Here is a 15,575-nt window from a genome sequence, read left to right on the forward strand (position 1 = left end):
GGCTCTGGAATCATGAAGCTGTCACACCAGACAAAGCAGCTCCCTCCCTGCGCCACTCTTCTTACACCGCTGGCAGAGCCCCAGGGACCCGGGGTACTCCAGCTCTCTACAACCGAGCTTCCCTGCTGCTCTCGGACTGCGGTGGGGGCCCAGTCCCTGCTGTCCTGGCCAGGACTGGCCACGCTGATGACTGTAGCCACGCTTCCCACACGGAAACGAAAAGCAAAGAATTACAGCGATAAGGGGGGTGGAGTAGCAAGAAGGAATATGAAACATGAGCAAAACACAAATTCCAACTAAGCGAGATGTCTTGGAATCAGCTTTGGGGCAGTATGGGTGTGCAGTTGTTAGCACTGAGGTTGTGTGTTCCTCCCACCCTCCCTGTAAGACATGCTGGGAGGCTGACTTCTGGCAAAATTGCCACCGGTGTCAGTGTATCTGTGCCCTGCACTGGCATCCTGGCCAGGGTGTACCTGCCCTGTGCCCACTGCTTGCCAACATGGGTTCCAGTTCCCCTGTGACCCCGCGTTGGAGGAAGTGGTGAGACAATGGAGGGATAGAATCGGCTTTGGTATGACGTGTCGATCCGTGATCAAATCCAGCACCTGCAGTCAAGATCTTCCACAGCTGGAACCGAGTTAAGTAGGAACCTAAATAAGCTCAGTCAGAATACAGCAAAGACACTATTAGTTCATTTCATACAGCAGCATTACAGTGCAGGACAAAACACATCCAGGCACCCAGTTCACCAAAAACCTAAACCTTTCTTTTGTCCCCCTCGTAGCCATTTCTACTCAAAGGACTGTGGTCTAGCAGATCAATTTTACAGAGTAATTGGGAGGAGCCCGAAATATATTCAGCATGAATGTGTATCAGGTGGAGAGTCTCTGAAACTCAGGGTTCATCCCCAAAAAAGTCAAAGACCAGCAAAGCTCCAGGCAAATTGGGATGGTTATGGTGGACGAAGTCTGACAGTTTGAACAGGTAATAACTCAGCGTTCTTGGGCAGGTTTCACCCTTCAGTCGAACACCAGTCCTAACACCTGCATGATCTGTGGTTCTTCTGAAGTGATGAGTGATGAGTGATGAGTGATGAGGCATGCCTGTACCAGCACAGAGACGGCATCCCCACGACCATGAGTTACAAGCAATGAAAAGCACAGGTGTAACCATCAGTACACAGCCCCTTACAGTCTGCCTCCACAATCTGTCACAAACATCAGTACACCTGCCCTCCTTCCTTGTGTAGCACAGACCCACAGTAAACTGTAGTACAGCCCTCAGCGTAGCCCAGACCCTCAGTAAACTGTAGTTCAGTCCCCAGTGAAGCCTAGACCCTCAGTAAACTGTAGTACAGCCCTCAGTGTAGCCCAGACCCACAGTAAACTGTAGTACAGCCCTCAGCGTAGCCCAGATCCTCAGTAAACTGTAGTACAGCCCTCAGCGTAGCCCAGACCTTCAGTAAACTGTAGTTCAGTCCCCAGTGAAGCCTAGACCCTCAGTAAACTGTAGTACAGCCCTCAGCGTAGCCCAGACCTACAGTAAACTGTAGTACAGCCCTCAGTGTAGCCCAGACCCTCAGTAAACTGTAGTACAGCCCTCAGCGTAGCCCAGACCCACAGTAAACTGTAGTTCAGTCCCCAGTGAAGCCTAGACCCTCAGTAAACTGTAGTACAGCCCTCAGCGTAGCCCAGATCTACAGTAAACTGTAGTACAGCCCTCAGCGTAGCCCAGACCCACAGTAAACTGTAGTACAGCCCTCAGCGTAGCCCAGACCCACAGTAAACTGTAGTACACCCCCCAGTGTAGCCCAGACCCACAGTAAACTGTAGTACACCCCCCAGTGTAGCCCAGACCTACAGTAAACTGTAGTACAGCCCTCAGCTCCTCAGTACACTTTCATCAGCCCAGAAAGCCCAGCTTACAGCCCTATCTGCTCCTCTCAATGTGAAGAGCAGGTGGAAAAGAGTTTTGCTGGAAGAGACGTGTCTCCTATTCATCACCAAGGGTCCCTGTACCTCAACACGCCAACTGAGGAAGGGCAGCAGGATCAGTAACCAATCGTCCATCGGGGAAGTCCTGCAGACAACTTCACCCCTCCATCGATCAACATCTGGAGAGCACCCCCAATTCGATGGGTACACACCCATGGCCTGCAGGGATCACCAGCTCTAACTGCGCCCCTGGGCCTGCTGGGCGGACACTGTGGTGCTTACAGGAGCCCCAGAAAAACACAGCAGGAGCCTCAGCCCCACCCTCCCCCCGTGTGACAGGAGACTCTAATGACACAGGAGGAGGACATCAGCCCCCCTCCTAATGGACACGAGCACCTTGGACAGCTGACAGCCAACAGCAACAGGATGAAATGGAAAGCTGGACCATAAAGGGGTTAAATGTTGTTAAGCAGTTTCAAATTTAATACACTTCCGCTCTTCTACAGAACCCAAGGTAAAAAAAAAATTGAACTTCATAAAATACAACAGCAGCTGATGCCTGTAAAAAAAAAAAAAAATGGGGGGAGGGCAGGGAGGGGAGCTCGCTGGCGGGGTGGGAGAGGGAGAAATAAAGAAAAATAGTTCTCTCTATAATTATAAGATTGGGAATCGTGAGTCCGAAGCGCTGTGGGATGAGGGGGCAGCGCTCTGATCTCTCAGGGGCCGGGACACGTTTCCACGACTGCGAAGAGAAACGTCTAGACAAGGGGAGCCCCCCTCGCCCCGGCACGGCCGCTGGGCCAGGGCAGGGGCGCCCCGCAGGCGCGCGCTGTGTTGTGAAGACATTTCTCCTGCCGTCTCCCTCTCCCTCTCTCCGTGTGTGGTCATTCCTCCCTCTCTCACTGAAGGAGGAAGAGAGGTGGTGTTGACGCCCCAGTCTGGACTACCTAGTAGTCATCCAAGTCAAAAAATTCGTCGTCGTCACCCTGGTACTCCATCCCCTGGAAATCCACTCGGTACCGCAGGATCCCTGTGAGGGAGAGATCAGGGTCAGCCACAGGCCAAACAACACTACCTTACCCACTGGGACACAACTGGAACAACTGTTACAGGTGACCACAGCCTGGCCATAGGAACTGGACACAGACAGACCTGACTGTCCAGAGAGGACAGGCTCAGTGACCACAGCCTGGCCATAGAAACTGGACACAGACAGACCTGACTGTCCAGAGAGGACAGGCTCAGTGACCACAGCCTGGCCATAGAAACTGGACACAGACAGACCTGACTGTCCAGAGAGGACAGGCTCAGTGACCACAGCCTGGCTATAGAAACTGGACACAGACAGACCTGACTGTCCAGAGAGGACAGGCTCAGTGACCACAGCCTGGCCATAGAAACTGGACACAGACAGACCTGACTGTCCAGAGAGGACAGGCTCAGTGACCACAGCCTGGCCATAGAAACTGGACACAGACAGACCTGACTGTCCAGAGAGGCCAGGCTCAGTGACCACAGCCTGGCCATAGAAACTGGACACAGACAGACCTGACTGTCCAGAGAGGCCAGGCTTGGTGACCACAGCCTGGCCATAGAAACTGGACACAGACAGACCTGACTGTCCAGAGAGGACAGGCTCAGTGACCACAGCCTGGCCATAGAAACTGGACACAGACAGACCTGACTGTCCAGAGAGGACACGCTGGGCTCCCACTGCCAGCAGGTCTAGAGACGCACTTTCTGCTGCACTATGAGAAATACTCCAGGTTTAGACAAAAATAAATGACAAACGTTAATATCCTGAATTTCTGTCCCCCAATATGCACACTTGCAGCCTCGTGTCCCTTGTTTCCTTCCGCTCAGTTCCTGCAGAGCTTAAGGTGTCTTATTTCTAAGTTGAGTTTCACAAAGGTGCTCATGAGTGCCCCCAACGAGCCCTTTATGTAACCTCCTCTGAAGTCTGCAACACAGCAGACTGAAGGGAAGTCCCCCATATGTGCGATATCATGTGAGGGTGTCCCACTACCCTCTTTATAAGCGAGCATCTCGAATACTCGCACACTTTAAATCCACACTTACTCTACACAGAGGTGTGAACTGAGAGGACACGGCCAATGTTTCCCGATTGTTACTCCTCTGACCGCACTCATTCATCAGCTGTGCCCATTGAGTTCCTCGAACTTGAGAGGGCGCAGGAGAAAAGGGGTTCGAACCCCTTACGGGCCCCGCCACTGCTCACCCCCAATGCCGCCGAACCCCTTGACGAACTGCGAGCCCTCCTGCGACTTGTCCGTGACGATCTCCAGCGTGGCGCCGAACTTCTTGTAGTTGTTGGCGAACCACTCCAGCAGGGGCATGCTCTCGATCAGCTCGTGCTCCTGCCCCGTCTGACAGAGAGAGAGAGAGAGGGGGAACACAATCACTCACAGCACCGTCAGCCCCGACAGCACTGCTCTCCCACTGGACAATCCAGAGGACTTCTTCAGGGTCACTGGTGACGACTGAACCAGAAGACTAAACTACAGGGAAGAGCACTTAAAGTGGAGCACAGGAGAAATGTCTTTACACTAAGAGTAGTGGGAGGGTAGAACAAGCTGCACAGCCATTCTGATGAAACGGATATTTTGCTCTCTTTCAAGAAAAATCCAGATGACATCCTCCAGTCAGGACAGGAGGCACTTCTTTACACAAAGGGTGGTGGGTGTGTAGAACAAGCTGCCCAACCATGTAGTTGAAGCCGATACCCTGGCTTCAACAGCTGGATGATCTTTGATCAATCAGCCAGTAATGACCACACAGGCCAGACAGGCTCAACGGTCCCCTCCTGTTTGTAACCTTTCTGATGTTCTTACAACCTGCTTTGGCAAGAACTTCACAACCTAGTCATGCCGAAACAGAAGATATCAGTATTTTATTGTTCAGCGTGGCTGCAAATGCTTTTCTAATTATTGCTGGTTGTGCCAATACAGGCAGGAGGGAGAACAGACTCTCCTCACCTCTTTGTCTGTGAAGTGGGATTTGTCCTTCTCCTGCTCTGGCGTAAGGTACAAAATCTTCTCTTCTGCAAGACAAACGAGTGTCAGACAACAGGGAGACACACCAAGACACACTCCAGTGTAGAAGAGCCTGCAGCCACACAGCATGTGACATCATGACGGTTGTGACAATGCTAGTGTGCATGTGTGTGTCAGCTTGCGGTGACGGTGCAGGTGGGGTTTGTGTATGTCCAATACCCTGGGGGGGAGGGGGGTGATAGTGTGAGTGTGCGGGAGATAAGGATGGTGGTGACAGTGCGGGTGTGTGGATGGGAGTGTGCGAGAGACCAGGATAGTGGTGACAGTGCGGGTGTGTGGATGCGAGTGTGCGAGAGACCAGGATGGTGGCGACAGTGCGGGTGCGTGGATGTGAGCGTGCGAGAGACCAGGATAGTGGTGACAGTGCGGGTGCGTGGATGCAAGCGTGCGAGAAATCAGGATGGAGGTGACAGGCCCGTACCCTCGGTGCCGTGACATCGCAGGACGTAGCGCATGATGTCGAGGTTTTCGTAGACGATGAGGATCTCCACTGCGCCCATCTCCAGAGCCTTCAGCGTGTCCTCCACCCCGAAGCAGTACTTCCCCGTGTCCTGGCTGATTTCGTCAAAGTACCGGCCTGAGGGGGGACAGGGAGAGGCTGAGCACCCCACAGGCCCACACTACGCGACGCCCCCAGAGCAGCCCAGGCCCAGACGGGAGCGTACCAATGAGCTTCTTCTCCTGGATGAACTTGACGTTGGACAGCACCTCGGCCGACAGCTCGATGGCCTGGTTGAAGCCGTTCTCTCCACCGTACGAGATGTCGACCAGCTTCAGCACCTTCGCCTGCAACCTCTGGTGAAACGGAGAGACACGGAGGTCAAGTTCCTGCTCTACGCTGATGACCTGGTCTTGCTGTCGCCCACATAACAGAGCCTGGCACTGCTGGGGCAGTACTGTCAGACTGTCAATCTGGACAAGACCTGAGTCTTGTTTTTTCACAAGACAGATCCTGGGAAACAGATTATACTAAAACACAACTAGTTACACATAGATTGCACTGACAATCAGTTCATGTGGCAGTGCTGACCTAGTATGGGGCTTTCAATGTCATTTCTATACTCTACAATATCAACCCCACCCACATAAAGATCTGGTTATAATTCGAAAGTGGGTTTGATTACAATGTCCTATATGGTAGTGAAGTATGAGGTCCACTCACAGACCAGGACTGCACTTAATGGGACAAACAGCCCACAGAAGCTCTGTGGGGAACACCGAGTTCTGTAAAAACATACTGGGTTTAGAGAAAAACTCCTCATAGTGTGTGCAAGGTCAAACTAGGCCAATAGCCATTACTAAACAGCACACAGAAGAAAGTAGTAAAGTACAGGGGGGAAGGAAACTCAACAGAGCTGCATCCCAGTGTGTGATCTCCTGTCACAGCCCGAGGAGCAGACAGTGATGCGGTCTCACACTGAAGTCCTGTTTTATTTTTGTTTGTAAAAGTCCAATTATTATGTGTTGGTACTGTAAAAGTTGCTTACCGTGTGTCCTTTGGCAACACTAATTCATCGGTGATGCCAATAAATCTCATTGGATTTGAGAGTCACACACCAGCTCTGAACACACACAGAGCGAGAGTTAAGGCACAACCTCTGGACAGAAAAGAGTATGTTCATCCTGGGACTGCATGACAGGCACAAAGCACAGGCGAGTGCTGTTCTCAAGGGAGTTCTCTGTGGTGCCCCCTAGTGTGCACCCCACCTGCCCCTGCGCAATGTTACACTGAGGACACAACACCCCGCCTGCAAGCTTGACGGTCAGAGCTCCGCGGGCCCTACCGGGTCGAACATGTCGGACTGGCTGAGCTCGGTCTTGAAGTCCGCAGACCCAGCCAGCACCATGCCAGCCACGTTGACCTTGTCGTTGGACACAAAGAGCTGCACCGCTGTCTCCGCCACCTTCCGCACGTAGTTGTGTCTCTTCTCCATCCGCAACCGGGCAAAACGCAGCGCAGACTGACCGCCCCTGCCTGCAGAGACAGAGGAGAGAGGACATCAGGGCAGGACAGACTGACCGCCCCTGCCTGCAGAGACAGAGGAGAGAGGACATCAGGGCAGGACAGACTGACCGCCCCTGCCTGCAGAGACAGAGGAGAGAGGACATCAGGGCAGGACAGACTGACCGCCCCTGCCTGCAGAGACAGAGGAGAGAGGACATCAGGGCAGGACAGTCTGACCGCCCCTGCCTGCAGAGACAGAGGAGAGAGGACATCAGGGCAGGACAGACTGACCGCCCCTGCCTGCACAGACAGAGGAGAGAGGACATCAGGGCAGGACAGACTGACCGCCCCTGCCTGCAGAGACAGAGGAGAGAGGACATCAGGGCAGGACAGTCTGACCGCCCCTGCCTGCAGAGACAGAAGAGAGAGGACATCAGGGCAGGACAGACTGACCGCCCCTGCCTGCAGAGACAGAAGAGAGAGGACATCAGGGCAGGACAGACTGACCGCCCCTGCCTGCAGAGACAGAAGAGAGAGGACATCAGGGCAGGACAGACTGACCGCCCCTGCCTGCAGAGACAGAAGAGAGAGGACATCAGGCAGTGCTGGAAGAGAGCCATACCGTGTTTCTTGGGCAGGTCCACAGTGAACTTGTGCAGCACCTCTCTGGTGTTCCCTTGCAGTGTCCCGAACAGAGCGCCACTCCCGTCGATCACAATGAAGCCGAACTTACTGTCATCTGACAAGAGCGCTGTGAGAGCCTGCAGAGAGGGGGAACAGAGGAGAGCCATCAGTCGTGCCGGGGTAGGGTTAGGGGAGAGGAGTGAGGCAGCAGAGGCCCAGAGTGTGCGAGTGTGTGTGAGGGGAGTGGGAGAGGAGTGAGGCAGCAGAGGCCCAGAGTGTGCGAGTGTGTGTGAGGGGAGGGGGAGAGGAGTGAGGCAGCAGAGGCCCAGAGTGTGCGAGTGTGTGTGAGGGGAGTGGGAGAGGAGTGAGGCAGCAGAGGCCCAGAGTGTGCGAGTGTGTGTGAGGGGAGGGGGAGAGGAGTGAGGCAGCAGAGGCCCAGAGTGTGCGAGTGTGTGTGAGGGGAGGGGGAGAGGAGTGAGGCAGCAGAGGCCCAGAGTGTGCGAGTGTGTGTGAGGGGAGGGGGAGAGGAGTGAGGCAGCAGAGGCCCAGAGTGTGCGAGTGTGTGTGAGGGGAGGGGGAGAGGAGTGAGGCAGCAGAGGCCCAGAGTGTGCGAGTGTGTGTGAGGGGAGGGGGAGAGGAGTGAGGCAGCAGAGGCCCAGAGTGTGCGAGTGTGTGTGAGGGGAGTGGGAGAGGAGTGAGGCAGCAGAGGCCCAGAGTGTGCGAGTGTGTGTGAGGGGAGTGGGAGAGGAGTGAGGCAGCAGAGGCCCAGAGTGTGCGAGTGTGTGTGAGGGGAGGGGGAGAGGAGTGAGGCAGCAGAGGCCCAGAGTGTGCGAGTGTGTGTGAGGGGAGTGGGAGAGGAGTGAGGCAGCAGAGGCCCAGAGTGTGCGAGTGTGTGTGAGGGGAGGGGGAGAGGAGTGAGGCAGCAGAGGCCCAGAGTGTGCGAGTGTGTGTGAGGGGAGGGGGAGAGGAGTGAGGCAGCAGAGGCCAAGGGTGCGAGGGGGTAAAGAAGGAGGCAGCACTCACCTCGGTGTGGAACTTGTTGTCACACAGGTACAGGGAGGTGTTGATGGGCTTGAACGGCTCGAAGTCGATATTGACCTTCTTCTCCTTCCCCTCCTCTGTAACTATGGTGCCGCAGTACACCACCAGGCCATTGGGGGGCACTGCAAACCCACGAGGGACAAGATCAGACACAGCAGGTCGAGAGCTAGCAACAGCTAGTGGTTCCCAGTCCCGGTCCTGCACGTTCTTGTTCCAGACCAGCCCTCGGCTACACAATCAAACCATTCATGGACTTAAGACTCATTTTAACTATTTCCAGCTCTTTAACAAGTTGGAGCTGGATTTTGTAAGTGGGGAAAAAAAACCCTCAACTTGTGACTAGAAACAAATGCAAGTATTTAAGTGAAGCAGCTTCTTGGATCATAGGTCAGGGGACCAGGACTGGGAACCACAGACAGTGCTGATGAAGCAGCATCATAAGACATGTAATAACACTTACACTGCTGCACTGCGTGAAACTGCTGTCATAAACCTGAAAATCTTCAAATACAAGCAGTTCCCCATACACGTTTGTGTTAGGAACCAGAAAGTCAGGGACAGAATAGCAAAGCGACATGTAACAGTGAATTTTCCCTCCATCAGAACAAAGAAAATATGAGGTTTGGGACCGTAAGAGTGTAAACTTTGAACTAAACTTTTTTTAAAACTTTTGAATTGAAAGCAGGAGACCTTTCCTATATGGATTAATGGAAGTGTCAAGTTAGGGATCCTAAATTAGACTGAGAGCATTTTATACTTGTAGCTAACCAAATATAGTACACATAATTCCAGATTGAATTCCTAAATAATGCAACTTAGTGAAATGGCTTATAACGTTCATTAGAAATAATGTAATTAGCCTCAGATGTTCCCAATTCCCAGCTCAGACGTGTTTATGTACATTTAATGAACCTATACAAAAGAATAAACAAAAATAAATAAATAGTATCACCAACTTCTTTCAAATTGCGATCTCATCAAAAGCAACAAAGCCATTCTCTGCTCCAGGGCAGACTTTTCCACTGGCTGGATCAGGGAAGTAGTGCGGGGTGGCAGGAACCCAACTTGAATATTGGGATTTCAGGATTCATAATCTAAGTAGCACTGGCTACAGGAAGAAGAAATTTAAAATGTTGGGTTTTGCTCTTCACTGTATGTTTTTCAATTCTGGACCAAAATAATCCATAAAGCACCTATGTTGCTGGATTTTGGTGCTTAGAACAATTTGTACTCCTGTGTCACCAATGGCATAATAATCTCTTCAGATCAGGAGTAAAATCTATTTTACAGTGTGATTTTGTGTGCAATCTGCATCTTGGTCTCCCCAGATCAGATCAGGAGTGAGATCTAGCCTGCAGTGTGACTGTGTGCACAGTCTGTATCTCAGCGTCCCCAGATCAGGAGTGAGATCTAGCCTGCAGTGTGACTGTGTGCACAGTCTGTATCTCAGCGTCCCCAGACCAGGAGTGAGATCTAGCCTGCGGTGTGACTGTGTGCACAGTCTGTATCTCAGCGTCCCCAGATCAGGAGTGAGATCTAACCTGCAGTTTGACTGTGTGCACAGTCTGTATCTCAGCGTCCCCAGACCAGGAGTGAGATCTAGCCTACAGGTGTGACTGTGTGCACAGTCTGAATCTCAGCGTCCCCAGACCAGGAGTGAGATCTAGCCCGCAGTTTGACTGTGTGCACAGTCCGTTATCTCAGTAAAGTGTAGCCTGCAGTGTGATTTTGTGGACAATCTATATCTCAATATCTCCAGATCAGGAGTAAGAATCAGTCTGTGGAGCGACTGTGTCGGTTTGTCTAAACCCCACCAGAACCACACTGCAAACTGCTTCACAGAAACAGGTCTTTCATCCTCAATATGCCCTCAGTTACCAAAAGAGGCAAACTGTAACCCCGAGCGCTGGTGCACAGGCCGAGCCATGCAGCAGCGTCTGGGCTGAGGACCGAACTGCCACACCTTTGTTGTAGAGCTTGAGTCTCTGCTGCACAGAGGTGATGGCTCCCAGCACAGACAGCCGGTTGACTCGGCTCTTGATGTTGGAGGCAGTGCCAAACTCGTCCGCCAGCATCTTGGCCACTCGGGAGATCTGGTCCTTCGGGGGGATGATGAGGGAGATCATACTGGTGCCATTGCTGGGGACATGGGGAGAGGCAGGAGTCAGACAGGCAGGGGGTCACGGGCACTACACTGAAGCAATATCTGTAGTGACGCCATCAGACAGGTACAGACACAGGAGCAGGGAGTCAGAGAGAGAGGTACAAATACAGACACAGGACCAGGGAGAGTCAGAGAGAGTACAAAATCCCCAAATTTACACATCTAATCCCAGAGTTCCCACACCTGCCAGAATCACAACTCCCAATCCTACTGGGAGAGGGAGGAGGGAAGTCAGCTGAACTGGAAGCCCAGTATGTGATCTCCTGTCACAGCCTGAGGAACAGTGAGTCTGTCTCCCAGTAATGCCCTATATGTTTATATGTAAATACCTTATGACGTTCTTTATTGTAAATGTCTGTAGGATTTTGTTTTATGTTAATTGTATTTGTTTTGCTTTGGCAACAATGATTTTACTCATTGGTCATGCCAATAAAGCACCTTGGATTGAACTGAATTGAGAGTACACACAGACAGGATCAGGTTGTTTTACCCCTGTATGAAGTGGCTGTGGGCTCTCAAGCTCAGTGAACAACACTGGCCTGTTGATAAAACAGTGGTAGACACCGGGCCACTGGGACAGAGCCAGAGGGCAAACCCAGAGCAGACTCCAGATCTCACTCCCTCCTCTCCACTGAACACACACACCTCACTCCCTCCTCTCCACTGACCGCACACACACACACCTCACTCCCTCCTCTCCACTGACCGCACACACACACACCTCACTCCCTCCTCTCCACTGACCACACACACACCTCACTCCCTCCTCTCCACTGACCGCACACACACCTCACTCCCTCCTCTCCACTGACCGCACACACACACCTCACTCCCTCCTCTCCACTGACCACACACACACACACACCTCACTCCCTCCTCTCCACTGACCGCACACACACACACCTCACTCCCTCCTCTCCACTGACCACACACACACACCTCACTCCCTCCTCTCCACTGACCACACACACACACCTCACTCCCTCCTCTCCACTGACCGCACACACACCTCACTCCCTCCTCTCCACTGACCGCACACACACACCTCACTCCCTCCTCTCCACTGACCACACCCACCTCACTCCCTCCTCTCCAATGAACACACCCAGACACCTCACTCCCTCCTCTCCACTGACCGCACACACACACACCTCACTCCCTCCTCTCCACTGACCACACACACACACACACACACCTCACTCCCTCCTCTCCACTGACCACACACACACACACACCTCACTCCCTCCTCTCCACTGACCACACACACACACCTCACTCCCTCCTCTCCACTGACCACACACACACACCTCACTCCCTCCTCTCCAATGAACACACCCAGACACCTCACTCGCTCCTCTCCACTGACCGCACACACACACCTCACTCCCTCCTCTCCAATGAACACACCCAGACACCTCACTCCCTCCTCTCCACTGACCGCACACACACACACCTCACTCCCTCCTCTCCACTGACCGCACACACACACCTCACTCCCTCCTCTCCACTGACCGCACACACACACCTCACTCCCTCCTCTCCACTGACCGCACACACACACCTCACTCCCTCCTCTCCACTGACCACACACACACACACACACCTCACTCCCTCCTCTCCACTGACCGCACACACACACACACACCTCACTCCCTCCTCTCCACTGACCGCACACACACACACACACCTCACTCCCTCCTCTCCACTGACCGCACACACACACACACACCTCACTCCCTCCTCTCCACTGACCGCACACACACACACCTCACTCCCTCCTCTCCACTGACCACACACACACACCTCACTCCCTCCTCTCCACTGACCACACACACACACCTCACTCCCTCCTCTCCACTGACCACACACACACACCTCACTCCCTCCTCTCCACTGACCACACACACCTCACTCCCTCCTCTCCACTGACCACACACACCTCACTCCCTCCTCTCCAATGAACACACCCAGACACCTCACTCCCTCCTCTCCACTGACCGCACACACACACACCTCACTCCCTCCTCTCCACTGACCGCACACACACACACCTCACTCCCTCCTCTCCACTGACCACACACACACCTCACTCCCTCCTCTCCACTGACCACACACACACACCTCACTCCCTCCTCTCCACTGACCACACACACACACCTCACTCCCTCCTCTCCACTGACCACACCCAGACACCTCACTCGCTCCTCTCCAATGAACACACCCAGACACCTCACTCGCTCCTCTCCACTGACCACACACACACACCTCACTCCCTCCTCTCCACTGACCGCACACACACACCTCACTCCCTCCTCTCCACTGACCGCACACACACACACCTCACTCCCTCCTCTCCACTGACCGCACACACACCTCACTCCCTCCTCTCCACTGACCACACACACACACCTCACTCCCTCCTCTCCACTGACCGCACACACACACCTCACTCCCTCCTCTCCACTGACCGCACACACACACACACACCTCACTCCCTCCTCTCCACTGACCGCACACACACACACACCTCACTCCCTCCTCTCCACTGACCGCACACACACACACACCTCACTCCCTCCTCTCCACTGACCGCACACACACACCTCACTCCCTCCTCTCCACTGACCGCACACACCCTGGAGCCCAGCTCCTCACCCCTCTAGCCCAGCTGGGTATTTAATCAGCCCCTGAGCCCTGGCTGCTCCGCCGCTATCCAGCTCCGGGGAGAAGGGCCCCCCACACCCCTCCTGCCGGTCCGGCGGCTCAGGGGGGAGACCCTTGCCCCTGCCCTGCGCCAGTACAGCGGTGGACAATCGCGCTGGCCGCGGGAACAGCGACGCGCAGTCCGCCGTCATCCTGCGTAACGAGATCCGGCCGAGACCAGCAGCTGCGGGCTCCCGCCGTCCTCTACCCCCGTACCCCCCTGCCCCCGGCTTCGAGTGAGTCACCCTGCCGCAGCCCAGACACGACAGCCGCGGTGCCGGGCTCGGCTGCGCGTCGTGTCGCTAACGCGCAGCCCGGCTCCCCAGCCCGGCCGCGGCGGCGTGGAGCTTCCTCCGCCAACAGCTGGCGAGGGCGACCGCTCACCCCCGGCCGCCCCGGCGCCTCCCTTCCCCGACCTCGCCCTCCCCACTCCCCCCGGGGCCCCTTCTCACCCTCGGGCCGCTTCCAGGCTCTTGATCAGCTTCTTGATCTTCCAGATCTCCACGTTCCTGTCCGCTGCGCTCGGGTCGTCCGCCATCTTCCCTGTGATCGCTTCGGCACCTAACAGGCAGGCCGGGAGAGAGAGGGGCAGACACGGGTGAGCAGAGAGACGCAAGCACACCGGCAGGGCTACTGCCAGCCAGCAGAGGAACAGCGCCGGCTCCTTCCCGCCCGGCTCACCCGATGTAGCCCAGTCTGAAGGCCCTATACCCGGCAGCGCTTCACAGGAAAGGACGAGGCTCGGCCTGGCCCTCCGATTCCTCCCAGGCCATAAAGCCCACCACTTTCCCTGCTCAACCCTGCCCAGCCCGCTTCCCTCCCCCTACAAGGGAACTGGGATCTGTAAAGCCCCCGAAAACCCGGGCCCCAGCCCCTGTCAGTGCCCTGGTGCGACTGGCCGCGCTCCGCGGGCCCCGCCGTCCCCGCCGGGTACCTGCCTCTGGCTCCGCCGCTCCGCTCGGGCTCTGCGATTCAGCCGCTTCTCGTGCGAGTTCCTCCGGCGCTCTGTGACGTCGCCTCTAGACTCGAGCCGGCTTGCTCTCCCCTGCGCGTGGTGAGAACAGGGCTCACGTGGGAGAGGAAGATAGCTGGGTGGACTCGGTTGGAATTCCGGTTAAACTCACTTCCTGGAAACCGCATGGATACAGCCGACTCAGAGCTCCCTGATTGGAAGGTTTATACCGGAGAGGGGAAGTGGTCAGGAAATGAAGCCACCCTATGAATTGTGGGAGTTGTAGGCACTTACTGTTCTCTTTTGCAGTAGCGGGGTCGACTGTAGCTGTTCAGTTACCCTTATTTTGCGTTTCTGTTGGAAAGGACTTGACCTTACTAGTCCGGTATTTTAACAGTTGAACAGTAAACCATGTGCAGAATGTTTAAGGGCAGTAAGACATACTTTAGTTCGATTGTTTGGCTGAAATGAACTCTCACGCTTCATACGCTGAAACGCCGTGTCAGCAGTTTGCTGGAGTACTAAAGCTTATCTTTCCTCAGCCGGCACTGCCCTCCCGCCCTCATGTTCAGAGCCGGCCCCGGTCGGTGTTTCAGAATCTTTTCTGCGGTGTGGTTGATGTAGAGCAGATCACGGAGGACCCTGTGCTCAGCAGCCCAAGGACCAGAGCTTTCTCAACTGATCAGATCACTTGCTTGATTCAGTAATAATTTATAGGTGTCGCCAGTTTTTCGGAACAGGTTCCAAGACCGGGGTTCAAGCTTTTTTATTTTAGAGACCCTTTTTTCATTTTAATATTTGAATATTGAATATGGCAGAGAATGCCATTCCTCCGGGAGCCCCCCTGTCTCTTCGTCTTTGTCTTTCCACTACAGAGGAAAATCAGCTGGTCCACAAACCCTCTCCATGCCCTGTACAGACCATGGGACCCAACATTCGGATAGGCTCTGCGAAAACAGCCTCCACCTTATATCATAAGTGGCGTGGCGTTCACTCTGTGCCAGCGGGGTTAATGGGATGGAGGTTATAACCTGAAAGTATCTGGTACTAGTGGAGTGTTCCGAGTTGGATATTGTATGTTTGTTTAAACACTGAAGCTGCAATGTCAGTAATGTCAAACGGTTCTTTAAGTCAATCC

General features: G+C 54.3%; 1 protein-coding gene across 2 annotated transcripts; it reads right to left on the minus strand.

The window, feature by feature from the left end:
• Positions 1-2,394: 2,394 nt before the first annotated feature.
• On the minus strand, positions 2,395-14,566 carry LOC148821105 (eukaryotic peptide chain release factor subunit 1). 2 transcript variants are annotated; one of them, XM_088932533.1, is made up of 11 exons: positions 14,420-14,566; positions 13,938-14,046; positions 10,582-10,757; positions 8,601-8,740; positions 7,576-7,714; positions 6,793-6,983; positions 5,674-5,803; positions 5,430-5,585; positions 4,931-4,995; positions 4,174-4,321; positions 2,395-2,964 (listed from the first exon to the last, which is right to left on the minus strand). In XM_088932533.1, the coding sequence occupies exons 2-11, from the start codon at positions 14,021-14,023 to the stop codon at positions 2,882-2,884; spliced, it is 1,314 nt and encodes a 437-aa protein (XP_088788659.1). In that variant the 5' UTR covers positions 14,024-14,046; positions 14,420-14,566; the 3' UTR covers positions 2,395-2,881. The 2 variants fall into 2 exon arrangements, with proteins under 2 accessions (XP_088788659.1, XP_088788658.1); XM_088932532.1 differs by having other exon boundaries at positions 14,424-14,565.
• Between the last annotated feature and the right edge of the window lie 1,009 nt (positions 14,567-15,575).

This window comes from Atractosteus spatula, chromosome 14 (genome assembly GCF_055471065.1).
Source record: "Atractosteus spatula isolate fAtrSpa1 chromosome 14, fAtrSpa1.hap1, whole genome shotgun sequence".
NCBI lineage: Eukaryota > Metazoa > Chordata > Actinopteri > Semionotiformes > Lepisosteidae > Atractosteus > Atractosteus spatula.

Excerpts from the sequence above, each read along its gene's own strand:
- LOC148821105 (XM_088932533.1), bottom strand. The coding sequence starts at position 14,023 with ATGGCGGACGACCCGAGCGCAGCGGACAGGAACGTGGAGATCTGGAAG. Across the intron at positions 6,984-7,575 it reads GGACCTGCCCAAGAAACACG|GCAGGGGCGGTCAGTCTGCG; the intron begins GTATGGCTCTCT and ends CTGTCTCTGCAG. Across the intron at positions 5,586-5,673 it reads CCAGGAGAAGAAGCTCATTG|GCCGGTACTTTGACGAAATC; the intron begins GTACGCTCCCGT and ends GTCCCCCCTCAG.